Source organism: Martes martes (assembly GCF_963455335.1).
Source record: "Martes martes genome assembly, chromosome: 2".
NCBI lineage: Eukaryota > Metazoa > Chordata > Mammalia > Carnivora > Mustelidae > Martes > Martes martes.
This window is the reverse complement of record NC_137889.1, coordinates 108156904-108173199: the sequence shown is the minus strand read 5'-3', so window position 1 is coordinate 108173199 and position 16296 is coordinate 108156904. Positions and strand designations below refer to the sequence as shown.

The following is a 16296-nucleotide window of genomic DNA, read 5'->3' as shown; positions in this document are numbered from 1 at the left end:
AGTCATTGTTGTATATAACTCAGAGAATTGTGTTTATTAAGTGAATTAATATATGTGTAGCTCCTAAAATATTGCCAAGCGGATAGTAAATCTCAAAAAATATTAGCTATTACTCTTTTTTTCTCTTGGAGCAACTCGGAATATTGGAGTTATGGGTTATGTACATGTTCAATATAATCTTTCCTCATGTGAGTCTTTTTAACCTGGAGAACATAAAGCCATTTACATTCTACAGGTTAATAGAGGTAAATTCTGAAAACTCCTTTGCAGTGGTGGATGAATGTTACCTTTAAGAGCTGTAAGAAACCTAGTTTTCTTAAAACATCACACTATTCTCCTTTTCCTATAACTCAAATACATTCCAGGAACAAAGGATGAAGGAATGTAAATTTCTGGGCATAAGACATGGTACTGTCAAAATTCCTCTTCCTATGCTGTTCACAAGAGAACCTGGACATGTAATGAGGAAATCTTTCTCGGTCCCAGTCATAGCGTTGCCTGGACCTAGACATTTTTTTACAAATATGGGTTTTCAATGCTTGCTTTTCTCCTTTCAACAGAGACCACTAGTTTATCTCATCATATTCAGAAAGTAAATTGGGAAAAATTTATATAACACAGTAAAATTAATAGAGTCAGGAAACATAATACAGTAAAAAATACATAAATGAAAAAAGCATTTAGGTGGCAAAAAATTTTTAAGTATTTTCCCTCAAACTTGATAGTTTTCTTCTGGTTTCCACATTAGTGAAAATTTGACATTCAGATTAAGAATTCAAGGATTGGGAGGGTAAGAGACAGTAACCAGTTCTTTATACCTCATTATATGAAATCATCTTTGACTCCAAATCATAGAAAGGCTAAGTTTTACAGGTGGCAGGAACATTTAGGTCGGCCTTCTTAGGATTAATTACATTGTTCAATAATCTAATAGAAACTTACCATCTAAATTCACCGGCGATGAGGTTCTTTCCTCAGAAAAATCAAATCACATTTTAAAAACAGGAGGGAAAAGTTTTTGGAAGTAACATAGGATGTGAAATGTATTCCTAAAAGAAAAAAGAAAAGGAAGAAATACTGGCTAAAAGGATAAGATTGTGTTATTGTTACTTATAATTATTTCCTGCCTGCCCAGAGTCTGTGTCTGAGCAGTTGAGTAGTTTAAGAATCCAATTAGGAAACTCATGCAACCGGAAATCAGAGATTTTTAGCAGCCATAATGAAACCTCCAATAAATATACTGAATGTGTTTTCATGATGTAATACTGTTAAGAAGAAAAAAAAAAGCAGAAAGGTATGTTTTCTGAGTCTTAAATAAACCTGCTATTGCTGTTCATTTTCATCATATCACCGAGATGTTTTAATTTATACTCAAATTTTATCCTGAAGGGAAATAGTGTTTCAGGGACAGACTCTACTTTTTCATTCTTTTTTCCCCCCTCAATAATTTTGCAAATCAATCACTACAAAAACTAGCTGCCTGGACGTTCTTATTACAACAAATGTTCTTGCTGTAATCCTCAGAAGCAGGTATCATGCTGACTTGAATTCTAATTAGCCTTTAAGCAAGAAGGATATTGTATGGCTAATGCATTCAGTGTCAAGACACATTAATCAAAATTATTGGTGATGCTTTAAGCGCCCAGGCAAATCAGCACATATTTTTCAAGCCCTATTGTACTATTTTTGGGGCAATGAAAATTGGATCTGCTTGGGAGTAATAACTATCATGGAAAACATGACTTGGTTTAAGCTGGTGTGTTAGAGGCTTTTTTAGGCAGGTTAAAAAAATAATATCTTTTACTGCTTTAATTGATAATGACATAAAAATAAAGCAAATGGTAATAAATGAAAAACCAGAGATTTTTCTGTGGGCAAGAGCTAATCAGTTAGGACTTTCTGGCCACTATTCCATTTAACAGATGGTAAGTTCTGGAAGTTTATAGGGAAACACCCAGGGAGACATTTCTGTGTGAATGAAGCCATCTCTTCCTTTTTTACCTTGACCAATAATCCCATCTATGTATTTGTTGACTTTTCTCACCTATGTCAAGGACATCCTTTATGTAAATTTGATAGAAGAGTATTCAGTACACTGTTCCAATAGCCGTTTAGAAAATAAAAGAAGGTGATCTCAAATACTTTCTTGCTATGTATTAAATGTCGGTTTGAAGGAAATCAGTCTGAATTTTATTACTGAATTCTAAAACTTAATGAGACCTTTGATGGTTATTGTTAGATTTCAGAAAGGTCATGTTAGGGAATTTTCTACCTTTCCTTTGCCTTGTTGTAATATAGAAAGCCAGTTTTTGTTGCCTTCCTTGTTGTTAAAGACATTAATTGTTTGCATTGTTTTAGGGTATTTTGTTTTGTCATAGGCGTTTTGTGTGTAGGAGGGACATTAGTCAGAATACACAGAATCTAAGCTATCTCATTAGGCTACTTAAAAATTTTAAAAGTAACAAAAGTGGCTTCAGTCAAAAATCTTATCTTTTTTGTATCTTTTTTAATCTTATTGAGTGAACAGATTCCGCCTACCTACAGCTTAATTTTCCTATTTATGCATACATCACCAATGTAAGAAAGAAAGCTGGGTGGATAGAAAGAGAAGAAGAAAGAGAGATCTAATATTAACACTCTCATTAGCAAGGAAACTTATTGATGCAAAAACAGGGTAATTGTTCAAATATAGTACTTACTAGCTCCTGTGACTTATTTTCGTTGAACTTCATACTGCAAGGTCAAGGTTGTGGCTGCTGAAATGGTTAGCTAAGTTGGAAAGGTCAACGTGAGACAATTAGGCCCTCCAAAGTTGGTCATGTGAAGACACATCCGTGATCTCAGCTAGAACTATTCTCTGTAGACTTGGTTCTGCATCTTTATGTGCCCTGGCTACTTAAAACTTCCATTGAAATTAGCAACTTGTGTCAGATTTTCAGATAGGACCGCTGACTGCTGTTGGCTGCAGCTCCCAGCAATGTACTACTAGACCTTTACTGTGTTATATGCTGAATAAATAGCATTTCTTCTGCCCAACCCAAATCCCAGTCTACTTGCCAAAACCACAGGTACTCTATTATTGATTTTTTTCTACCAGCTTAACACAGGGAAACGTGTTACAGTTTTGGTATTGAGACTCGATTTTCAAACTCATTGGTGGGGAGCTAATTCATTAAAGAATAAACAAAGGACAAAACTCATGAAACAACTCAAGAAGAAATCAGATACATCATCCAAGGCAAGAGCAGAAAATTAAACCAAATTTTTCTCCTTCCTCTATTCTGCTTTACTAGAATCGTGACTACAGTAGAAAAACCAAATGCTTTTTTCTTTTCTTTTCTTTCTTTTTTTTTTTTTTTTGCCACAAAATCATAGATTGTCATGGCCTTTCTCCTGGACATTTTAGGAGGTTGGAATTTTTAATCAGTCCTTGTCAAAGAGGCAAGATTTTTTTTTAAAGGATTACATTTACTTAGAGAAATTCAGTAGGTATGACCATTTTCTTCTTTTCCTTCCTTACAGGAAAAAAAATTCATTCTTAGTACACCTATCGCTTCTCTACCTTATATACTTCTGCTTCTGCAGTCCTAAAGTCTCTTACAGCTGCATATCATCTCATGAAATGATGATATATTCACATGAGAAAATTTAGCACTACTTCTTGGAAGAAGTTGGAGAGGTATTGAATATAGCCCCATACAGATTGTAGAGAAACAAAAAGTCACCTTGTATATCACCAATTAGTTGCAGAGATGTTGTAATACTATTACTAACCACAGTAATTATGATGATAGCCAGCATTTTTGAGACTGAAAGATAAGGGCAACAATAATGACAAACAGTTATTGTTTACTTACTTTATTCTGGTGACAGCATTAAGTGCTTTGCTTGCATTATCTGGTAAGTCTTGACTAAGCCACCCCTTAACAACAGTAGTATTTTCCGTTTTGGGGCACCTCAGGATTTCAATTTGCAAATCCAGGCTTTAACTCAATTCTGGACCTTTGTAGCAACAGTTCTCAAAAATTTTGGTCTCAAAACTCCTTACACACTTAAAAACTGGGATTGAAAGAATTTTCATTTAGTAGGCTTATTATATCTATTGAGGTTTCTTTATTAGAAATTAAAACACATTTTTAAAAAAATCATTATGTGTTCATTAAATGACATTTTTATTAAATATAATTGAATTTTCTAAAAAAAAACAAAAATTAGCAGGAACAGTGCATTGTTATATTTTTTTTTTTTTTTTTGGCAAATCTCTTTAATGTCTGGCTTCACAGAAGGTAGCTGGATTGTCATATCTGCTTAGGCATTCAATGTGTTACCATTTGTTGTTTTAGTTGAAGTGTATGAAGAAAAACAGCCTCACACAGATATGTCACTGGACAAGGGATGATTATTTTAATAGTCTTTTCATAAAATTATGGATATTCTTCTTCAGTACTACTCCAAACTCTACCAATCGTAGTTTATTAAGTGTTAAATGAAATGTGGAATCTGAAACCCTATCAATGAACTTTTCCTACTGTGTACACTAATAAGACTAAAGGAAAGAGGATGAGAACCTCTCGCATTAGCTTAGGAAGTTAAGAAACAACCCGATAAGCTCAAGACTACGAGTAGGCTTATTTATGCATTGTTTACCTCAACAAGTTTCTTTCAAGCCTGAGACAGAAAAGAGACAAATGACTATTTCCTCCCCACTCTGCCAAGATATAGAGAGGATTAAGAAAATGTCTCCAAAGTGGTTGAGAGCTCTGGAATTAAATAAACATAAAATTGTGATCTTAAAGTTAAGTATGCTATTTTCCCTTTGAATAAATTGAGATAAGAAATGAATACATCAATATGGCAGATGCTTTCTTAGAGTGAAATAAGGTCAAACTAATCATACTCAAAGTCTTTAAAATTAGCCAACATTGGCAGTGCTAAAATCATCGTTACTGTCAAATGCATGGCTAATTGTGTATTTGGAAGTAAAAAATTTCCCCCCTGAACATTCTATTTAAGGGAACTTACTATACTTGCCTCAGGAGAATTTAATGTATATTCTATTTTATTAAAAGAAGAAAAATCACTTTTGTCTGACCTCTGAGATCACAAAACCTTATTTATTTATTTGTGAATTTTGAAACTGCATGCTTCATCTTTTTATAAACTAAACACTAACCTGAATAAGAAATATGTTTTTCAATATTTACTCTTTTTTCTTCTCTTTAACTAGTATGCTTAATGGTGTTCTATTTGTTTTGCTAAATAGTGAGATCAGTTTATTTCTACTTGAAGATACGCAAGAGTCTTTTCTACCTATAAATTTTCAACCTATTAACTCACATTAGATTTTCATGTTAGTAAGTCATTACTAATGATACACATTGACTTTATTACAACTTTTTTCTTGAGGATGGACAGAGAATATTTATGTATTTATATATGAAATTTTATTGGGAAAAACATCTTACTTGTAAATAAATGTATTCCATGTGATTTTTTGTTTGTTTGTTTAAAATAACAAGTTAAACTCTTTCAGTAGAATGGTCATCAATGATTTCTCTGAATTTTGTTGATTTTCATTTTAGACCATTAAGAGATCATACAAAAATTATTTGTTTGGAGGTTCCTTTCTGTTATGTGTAAGGTTACGGGAACAGGTAGAATAGAGTCTCAAAAAGTTCACAAACAATATAATCTAAGCATTACTTAGCCTCCACATTTTTTTTAATCTGAAACCAGTACCATGAACATCAGAGATAAAGATGAATATTTTTGAGTTCTGTATCAATGTGATACATTTTGTGATAGTGATATCCTTTCATTCCCCACCCAGTACCCAAGGTTTTATGAGGCATATTTTAAAAACTAATGTGTTTTCAAATATTTGATGACATTTAAACACTTGTCATAAAACATCCTCTCTGTATCTGCCTGCTCAACTCTAAGTATCAAAAAACAAATGTTGAAATATCACTACATAAAAAAAAAATCAAATGTATTAAATAACATTAGCAACTGCTCCAGAAATAATGCAAATGGGGGAGAGAGGAGCAGTAAATATGGGAACAGAGCCATCACAGCTTTTGCTTTAAAATTTCTTTATAGATTTCAGGAAGTTAGACTCTTACATTTGAGCTCACATTGTTAAAAAGAAAATAAAACTTTATGGATACTGGAGAAAATATGAACACTGGTCTTGGGTGTTTTCTGACACCAACTGTATGTCCTACCATTCAGTCCTATTGTGATGCCAACTATTTAGGGTTGGCATCAGGCTCCACAGGTTTTAAGGGCTCAGTCCCACAAAGCTGCCTTCACTTTTAACCTCTGTCTAAAGGACGGTCTAGAGGCCCCAATCAGAAATACAGGGTCCCCTGGTTATCTGCACTTCTGACTTGACTACAGATTTGAGGGTACTAACAACCAACCCACCCTCAACAGCACTGAAGTTTGAAAATTGGCTTTAATAACTCACAAAACTCAGGAAAATGCCATGCCATTACAGTTTATTATAAAAGATTAAGATGAAGAGTTAGGTAGCATGAGGTCAGAAGAGTGTCGAGCACAGGAGCCTCTGTCCCCATGGAGTTGAGATGTCCCATCCTGCTAGCACCCTGATGTGTTCACCAGCTTGGAGGCTCTCCAATCCCTACTGTTTAAAGATTTTTATAGAGGTTCCATTACATAAGCATCATTGATTAAAGCATTAACCATTGGTGGGACGCCTGGATGGCTCAGTTGGTTAAGCGGCTGCCTTCGGCTCAGGTCATGATCCCAGCGTCCTGGGATCGAGTCCCACATCGGGCTCCTTGCTCCGCAGGGAGCCTGCTTCTCCCTCTGCCACTCTCTCTGCCTGTGCTCACTCTCTCTCTCTCTCTCTGGCAAATAAATAAATAAAATCTTTAAAAAAAAAAAAAAAGCATTAACTATTGGTGACTGAACTCAATTGCCAGCCCCTCTGCCCTCTCTGGGGATGGTGAGAGGAGTTCCACTCTGGAAGCTATCTAGGAACCCATCAGGTACATCTGAAAGAGGTTTGTTATGAATAACAAACTTTACTCCTTTTACTCTTTATCACTCAGGAAATTCCAAGGGTTTTAGGAGCTCTGTGCAAGGAACCAGGAACAAGACCAAATATATATTTTATTATATCACAACTGGGTTTCCTCCAGGTAGTGGGGAAGAGGTTATGGAAGTATAGCAAGGAGAGATATTTTTCCTTACATGCTGAACATTCCTGAATCTCTTCCCTAGCCACACCTATATATCAGTTATCTATTGCTGCCTACCACATTACCCCCAAAACTAACAACAAAAATTACCTCACAGTTTTGGAAGAAAAGGAATTTGAGCACAACTCAGATGGGTGCCTCTGGCTCAGTATCTCCCACAAGGATGCAGTCAAACTGTCAGCCAGGACCGTGGTTTCATCTGAAGACTCTGCTGGGGTGGACCATCTGTTCTCAAGCTCACACACATGGTTGTTGGCAGAACTTGGGCCTCACCATGTGGGCTTCCCATAGGACTGCTCAGAGCATGACAGCTTGCTTTCCCCAAAGCATGTGATCCAAGTGAGAGAGAACAAGAAAGGGCCACCAAGATGGAAGCCACAGTCTTTTTATAACTTGGTCTCTGAAGTGATATCCCATTACTTCTGCCAATATAGTCTGTTCATTAGATATGAGTAAGAAAGTCCAATCTACACTTTAGCAGAGGTGGACGACACAAGGGAGTGAATACCCAGGAGGTGGGATCATTGAGGCCTGTCTTAGAGGCCACCTACCATATCCACCCTAACATAGTGGATCTGAATTTGGTAAATGATAAGAAATGGAGGACAACAGATGACAAAGAACTTTGTAAAGACATTGGTCTTGTTTCTTTGTCACTTTTGCTTTTTCAAGTTTCTCCAAAACTTTGCTCAGAGTATCTTCACTGACCAAAACCAGTTCTGATTGCTTTGATACTCAGTAGCTGGGTCTCAGGAGGAAAGCTGCATACAGTCAAAGGGGTAAAATCCCGGTAAAAGTAAATCAGTTTAACTTTACTTATTTACTGCCAAATGAATAACAATCTCATATGCCCATCCTTTTTAAAGGGAGAACCAGGTTTCATTGGTCCTCAAGGAGAACCAGGCTTACCAGGGTTACCAGGAACAAAGGTTAGTGGTGTTTTTCCTTCCTTTATTTCTGAAATATTTTGTCATATATTTTTAGTCCATTGTGTTGAAAGAAGTGTGGAGTGACTTTATTGTTTAGGTGACCAGATATTTTTGCCTAACAGAGAATGAAATTACCTATCACCTATTATTAACATTTCTAATGGGAATACCACATTAAATAGAGTCATAAGAAGTTAATTCCAGAAAGCCTCAGGTTAGACAATAGGGTAATGAAATATATTAGTTGCTCCTGTTTTCCCCCAAATTGTTCCTAAGTAGATATGATGTTGTTTACCTCCTGACTATAAGAAAAAGTGGGGGAATTCTGATGAGGAGAAATAGAATTCATTAACTTCTGCCCCTTTTCACCAATTTTAGGACATACTTGTTAATCAAACATTATTACTATCCCCCCCCCCCACTCCCTTAATTTCAAAGACAAGTACTGATGTCATATAAATTCCTAAGTGTCTCATCTCAAAAGGATCTATCCTGAATAATGTCTACGGAAAGATCCTGTAATGAAAACCATGTCATAATCTTCCACTTGGCAATTCTAGAGAGGGCCCTAAAAGCAAAATATTTATGCCACCATATAAAAAATTACGTTGCTGTGGATGTAGTTGGACCCATAGTTCTGTTTTTATCTACTCAGTAAGACATAAAAAGGTATAGCTCTGAAGATGGAACTTTACTCATGCCAGATTCATGAATCAAAGGGGCAAAATTAGATCAAACTACATTCTTTTATTTTTAAGCTGTAGAAGTCTTTGCCTCAATGTGTATGACATTCACCAGAAATTAGCCAGGATGGTTTCTAAGAGCTAGGGAAATATGTTCGTGGTCTGTTTTGACAGAGGAGTCCTCATTTCCGCTGATCAAGAGAAAACAACTCTAATCCTAGTAAATGGAAACTATGTGTGGCCTAAGGGGGACTGAAACTCAGTTGAATTTATCCAAAATTCTGTTTTCTCAAGCAATTTCTTTTTCACATAATAAGCTGTCGGGCTTATTAACAAAATATGAAGAATGCCTCTTTTAGCCTGAACAAATTCATGCAAATAATGTGTTTTCTGGAATAAAGACTGAGGAAGCAAGAGAATAATGAGGATTCCATGTTCATATGAGAACTGTCGTGTTTATTAGGCATGCTGCCTCAAAGCCAGGTAAAGAAAGAAGCCAGCCTCATAGGTCATCACAAAGGAGTAGAAAACTTGGTCAGTGCCAGAGAGAACCAGGTGTGAACTAGATCTTTAAATGTTTGTGGCGTTCTGTTTGTTGAAAAGTGGGAAGTAGAAGAAACACAGGTTGTAGGGAATGGAGTTCATCCCTAAATATCATTTCTTCAGTTCATTGATTTTCAACTACCCTGTAGTTTCAGGTCACTTGACAGGTTCATTTAGTAGAGCATGAGACTCTTGATCTCAGGGTTCTGAATTCGAGCCCATGTTGGGTATAGAGATTACTTAAAAATAAAATCTTTAAACTACTCTGAAATTGGAGCTCCTGGGTGGTTCATTCAGTTAAGCGCCTGCCTTGCGCCCAGGTCATGATCTCGGGGTCCTGGGACCGAACTCCGCATTGGGCTTCCTGATCAGAGGGAAGCCTGCTTCTTCCTCTCCTCCCGACCTGTGCTATCTCTTGCCATCTCTGTTGTTATTTCTATCTCTCTCTCTCTCTCAAGTAAATAAATAAAGTCTTTAAAAAAATAAATAAATAAACAATTCTGGGGTTTCAAAAAAAATTTAGATGTAAATCCACAAAATCAACATTGATTCCTTCTCATGAAGAACCCAGGCTGATTTTAACAGATACTTCTTTGAATTCCCAATAAAAGTAAAGAACATACTGTACTTGTTTTGTATTTCCACAAGAAGGGATGTGGACAGGAAATTTGTTTTATTAACAATATTTTAACAATTATATTAATAATATGAGTAATTTTCAGCTGAATTGACTAATATGAATTTGGTATTATAATGGAAAAGTCATGTTTATTTAAAATTCTGTCTCAGCTGAACAGTGGCCTTTTTCCAGTTGTGTAGGCAAGTCTGGATTTGTACCACTAAATTCAGATTTAAAAAATAAACTAACCCTGCATATTTTATCTCCAACATAATGAAGAGAGATTGTAAGGAAGGAAGATGTATAATGGTATCTCAAAATCTGTTCATATGCACTGCTGTATCCTCAGCATCTGTATCAGCCTAAAGAAATGAGGTTTTATTATGAATAACTCAGAATACTTTGAATAAAATGTTTATTCATTAATTCAGCACATTTTTTTGCCAGACATTTTTCTAATATTTGAGGATGAACAGTAAACGCAACAAAAAGTCTCTACTCTCCTGAAGCTTACATTCCAGTATGTGTTAGACAGAGGTGGAAGGAGAGATAGAAGTAGACACAAAAATAGTGTAATTCCATAGGGTAACAAGCAGCTAATGAGGAGCATTGTGACAAAAAAGTGATTCTAGGTAAAGATATATACGCTCGACTCCTGTTGTATGCTATAGATAAATTATTTTCTCAGGTTTTTTGCTTTTCTTTAAAATAAGTTTATAACTACTATTTTAGAATTCTTCTGCAAAATATTTAAAGAAAGACTAAATATGGTACACTTTTTAAAAATTAAAATTCCATATACCAGTGGAGGCCCTTCTGTCTCTAATCCCTGGAAAATCCCTTCTGGAAGATCTCTTCCATTTCTTCCACTCAGACAAGTCCCTTGCCTTTCTCCCAGGCTCTCCATTTTCACATTCTTTTCAGTTCATGCTGAAGAACCTGCTGAGTCTTCTTTAATCCTTGCCCTAATCTACCCCACCTCCCCCGCAAAACCCCACTGTGGGCATGATACAGATAAAGATCTTGAAATTTAGAGCCCTGAATCACCCAGGACAGATCCAATGCTATTTTATTCTCCTTTCCATGATGAATCAGTTCCCTCAGTGAGGAGGGTGCCTTTTCACCCATAAACATGCCATCACCAGTCTGAATTCCAAACCTGTTTGATTGTTGCGATTCTACCCATCATGCAGGAAGCCGTCACTCTCTATCTGTGCTCAGGAATAGAAAATGACATGGTCTTCCTGGGGAGCAATTTGGCAAGCTTTTCAAATGTTTGTACATTTTGGCCCAGCAAGTCCCCAACGAGGAATTTATCCTAAGAAAATGATCAGATATGTGCAAAAGATTTACATACAGAAACATTTATGCAGAAGTTGAGTATGGAGCACAATCAGTTTTATGTCACAGCTCTCCCACTTTAAAAGCTTTGTGATTTTTGGCCATGTTACTTAACCTCCCTGAGCTTCATTCAGTCTGCTCATCTGTAAGACTCTGGGAACCAGTACCTTTCTCCTTTGTCCCAAGGATTAAATAAGACAATGCATGTGAAGTGTTTTAGGCAGCTGCTGGCCTCATCAAAAGCACAGTCATAAACAACAATAATTGTAAAATACACCATATCCATCCTTTAGGACATGGCTCGATCTCACCTCGAACTAGCCAATCTGGACCATTCAAAACCCTATGGGATTTCCTCTTCTCTCACATGTTAGCCTTACATTACTCCTTAATTCTGAACTATTTTGCTTATGTGGATCTTGTCTGTCTAACCAGATCATTAGCTCCTTGAGAGCAGTGATCATGTTCATTCTTCATAGAGCTATAAATATAGTCAAAAGCTATAACACCTATGTATCTTGCACCATCCTGAGCACTTTGTCTTTATAAATTGAGATCAGTACTATACTTTTCTTCACATTACAGAGAAAACTGACATTTTTCAGAACTTAACTAATTTGTCCCAAAACATAGAACTGGTGAATAACAGAACCCAGATTGATGTCTAGGATGTTGGATTACAAAACCTGACACTTAGCCACTTGGCCATGCTTCCCCCCGGCAGATCTTAAAAAGTTGCCACAGAATGAAAACTTTGTCCATGTCTGTCTTGAAATATAATGATGCTCTTATCAATTACCTTTAAAGGTCTTCCATTTACCAACATAGGTATCAAATAAGCATTACCAAACCATTTCCTTATGTATAAAATAGAAATGATAATACAAACACTGAATAATTGTTTTGATTATTAAATGAGATAATCCATGTTGAGATTAGTACAGTGCAGGATAAGTGGTAAATAAGTGGTAACTCTGCACTTTCCTTCATTTTATTGAATTCACTTGTTAATCTACAGGCACCAACCTGGAGGGGAGGGAGGAAGGAGGAATTGCCATTTACTTGTTTTGTATTTTGCAACAGGGTGAACGTGGGGAGACAGGGCCTCCTGGAAGAGGTGAGCGAGGGGAGCCTGGAGCCCCTGGACCAAAGGTCAGTTATTCTTGCATTGGAAGATAGCTTTCTTTGGTTTGGAAATGTGTCCTACTTACTTTAGAACATGAAACTAAACTATAGTTCCTTAACGGGTATTAAAACAGCAAAAATCATAATTTATTGAAATGCACAGTTTGGTTCTTTTCGAAAGGAATTTTACGATTCAACTTTTCTAGTTTGTTCTGTCCAGTAAACAAATCTAATAACACATCCAAACGTAAAGGGGAAGGTGCAGTCGTATTAACATGTTGTCATTACTCAGTGCGTATTAAAACTTACTGAGAAAAATGTTGATATGCGATGTGTTAGTTTCTGTGGTAACTTGAAGGTGTAGAACACTCTGAAAATATCAGAGCTAGGGATTTATTTCACTGTTCAGTCTTTATTCCTCTAAACTTCCTGCAAACTAATATGGTAACACTTTATTCTAATAATCCATCCTAGAGACACAGGAAATGGTTTAGTCTTTGATGAAAAAGAAATTTATGCCAACACTGTTGAGACTAATGAGGATTATTCACAGAACTCTTCCCATCCACTGATGGGTGGGCAGTCTTCAGAATTATAATGGAATGAAGGTGGTGGCGAGACCAGAGAATGAGCTAATGATATGGTGATAACTACTTAAGCTTTGTGTTATGATATCCAAAATTACATAGAGCCATATATTGAAACAGTTATAATAAAGTGTTTCCATTTTTCTTCATTATTCTGAGTCACTGCTAATTTCCTTTTTCTGTTCTTATTTCCTCTGTCATTTCTCTTTTCCATCTTCATATTCTCCCATAATAGGGCAAACAAGGTGAATCAGGAACTAGAGGCCCAAAGGGGTCAAAGGTCAGTAACCATTTTAATGTCACATGACACCTTCAAGAGCTGTGCCTTTTGCCTCTTCCACAGAGAATCATGTTTTAAATTCTCACACACTGGGATCACAATATTTTCATCTCTGTGATACTATCTCAAAACAATTAATTTGTTTCGTCTTATTGTTTTAGTGTGTTCTTGTGCTTCAGACTACTATTTAAGAGAAGTTGTATTTCCTGTTTCGTAAGAATAGCTTCTTTGGGGGAAAAAAAGACTTTATTTAATTTACATTATGTAGGGTATGATCTTATTTATTTCCTGGCAGTCTTTGTGATAAATGTTCAAATTATACTTTGCTTTTAAGTTAGTTGATTCCCTCCATGGCATTAAAATTTCACCGCCTATTAAAATTCTTTCCTTTATCATGCTTTTGATAATATTTGCCATAATCTATATACTGTAAGCAAAATCATGTTATTTGAGATGTTATCAGCTAATAACATGAAAAAATAGGTGAAAAATGAGGAAAACAGAGAGCAGAAATCATTAATTCTCTATTCATAGCAAATTTAATTATTATGGTCAATGTTATTAGTATAATGTGGATAGAAAAAAATGAAAAACCTTTTCCTGCTTACTTTCATTGGTCCATATCCATTTTATGAAATATGTAGAGAGACATATTAAAAGGCTTTGAATTCCACCTAGGGAAAGGATATGACAAATTTAAGGCTGTCTTAAAGAACTTTCAAGTCTACACAGGTTCAAATCTCTTCTCCAAAGTTTCTCTTTAGACTTAGGAGAATTTTGAGTGCTCTTGGAGTGATGCCTGTGTGGTTTGATGCTTGGGCTATTCCTGGTTTCTCTCCAGGTTGGGTAAAAACACCATGAATGGAACTTTAATGATTTTTCATATTGCATTTTAAAAACAAAGCTGGTTTCTCCCTACCCCCGACCTTCAGCCCTGCCAACCTGCTCTGGCTAGCTCTGTCCACTTCAGCACCTTCTGAGTGTTAAAAGGCCTGTATCTTTGGACTTTTCCTTAGATCTTCATCATCATTGAAGAGCGGCCTCACTGATCACTTTTCCCTTCTAAACCTCCCTAGACTGAGCTCTCCATTCCTTCCCTATCCCCTATCCAGATTATCTACACACCTTTTTTTTTTTTTTTTTTTCCTCAGAAAACAGACAACCCAGTGATTGGCTCTGTTTTCCTTTGCCCCATATCTCTTCATACAAAAACAAAAGTATGGCTCAGTCTGAGAGGTAAAAGCTTCCTTTGGGTATCATAGAAACCACTTGCCTTGCTTTTGAAAATCTCCAGTAAGAGAGTTCCTGTATTCCAAGATACTCTGTCATCTGAAAGGGGGATTTACAGTGCATCTTAAGGAAGCATTTGCTGTTCCTGGTTATTGTTCTTCAAGCTGTTATTTCCATGTCAGAAGTTCATATCAGAGGTGCTTCTGCATAGTTTAAATATATCCTTAGATTTGAGATATTTCTGGACCATTGGCCCCACTACTAATTGAGTCTTTTCTTTTTTCCCTGGCGCAAGGGTGATCGTGGAGAGAAAGGGGACTCTGGAGCCCTGGGACCAAGGGTGAGTACATTTTTCATCTAAGCTTTTGGCCCCTACAAGCCCAGATTTGACTCATATAACCATATGGCTTTTCACAAGGCACCTGGACTAACAGTACCCAATAATAGCACTGGAGGTGGACTACTGATGATTTCTGCTGCTCCCCTTTTTTTCTTTTCCTTTTTTTTTTTTATTTGAGTCAACTGGAACAATGAGTGTGTAGAGTCTAACACGTAAAATAAGCTCACAAGAAAAGCTCTAAAGAACATTTTCTCTCCACTTTCCCTCTACTAACTGAGCAACAGCAAGCCCATAACCACCCAGCTAATAGAATTTTCCATTTTCCAATTAAGCCAATTATAAGGAAAGCAATAGCCCATATTTTCTAAGCCTTTTTTAAAGACAGGCAGGGAATTAGGACATGACTAATGGAAATTCGGTGGCAGAACTAATAAGTGCAGTAGACATCTTATATCTGTTCCCTGTTTGGTTTAATTTAATTTTATTTTTTTTTAAAGATTTTATTTATTTATTTGACAGAGAGAGATCACAAGTAGGCAGAGAGGCAGGCAGAGAGAGAGGAGGAAGCAGGCTCCCCGCTGAGCAGAGAGCCCGATGTGGGGCTCGATCCCAGGACCCTGAAATCATGACCTGAGCCGAAGGCAGAGGCTTTAACCCACTGAGCCACCCAGGCGCCCCGATTGTTTGGTTTAATTTTAATGGAATTCTGTTCCTACTGAACAAGCCAAGCATTTCCTACAGAACAGTGTTCTAATAAGGAAACAATCGATTAGATGTAGAAGAATAAGAAGAGATTAGGGATTGCTTTAATAAGTATTGTTAAAGCCAACAAAATGTTGCAAGTCAAATCAGATTAGCCTATATTTTATAATCTTCAGAAAACAGTTTCAGATATTGAATTATCTCTCTTTTTTAAAAAAATCAAGCTCCATATCTTTAATCTATAGGACACCAAAAGTGTTTGTCTTCTTTGCAATAAGGACGAAATTTGAAGATAATTACTCTGAAGTGCAATTGAGTCCTACAACAGAACGGCTGGTCAGAGAGAGCTGCATGTTGCCATTTTTGTTTCTGCCTCAGTCCCTTGTACAGGCTAGCTTAACTTCCATGATTTTCCCTTGGTTGGTTTTCTTCACAGGGTCCACCTGGTCAAAAGGGAGATCAGGGAGCCACCGAGATCATAGACTACAATGGCAACCTCCACGAAGCCTTGCAGGCAAGTGACTGCTGCCAACCCTGACACAGTGACACTAATGAACACCCGTGTAATATGTGTAAATATCAGCTCCCATGCCCCTCATTCCACAATCCCAGAGGGCTCCACTTGCTCAAAGCACACCTTCTTCCTGAGCCCATCCCCTTCTCCATGCCCCAGTGTGTGTTCTTAGCA

At 36.6% G+C, this 16296-nt stretch overlaps 1 protein-coding gene across 1 annotated transcript in view; it reads left to right on the top strand.

Moving 5' to 3' along the window:
* The window catches only part of COL25A1 (collagen type XXV alpha 1 chain), a gene marked incomplete at both ends in the record, with an annotated part of 459205 nt that overhangs the window by 400363 nt on the left and 42546 nt on the right, over positions 1 to 16296 (top strand). The window contains 5 exons of the mRNA XM_080796594.1: positions 8096 to 8158; positions 12428 to 12496; positions 13292 to 13336; positions 14862 to 14906; positions 16045 to 16122. Coding sequence (XP_080652720.1) covers positions 8096 to 8158; positions 12428 to 12496; positions 13292 to 13336; positions 14862 to 14906; positions 16045 to 16122 — 300 coding nt within the window. The remainder of the gene's footprint in view (positions 1 to 8095; positions 8159 to 12427; positions 12497 to 13291; positions 13337 to 14861; positions 14907 to 16044; positions 16123 to 16296) is intronic.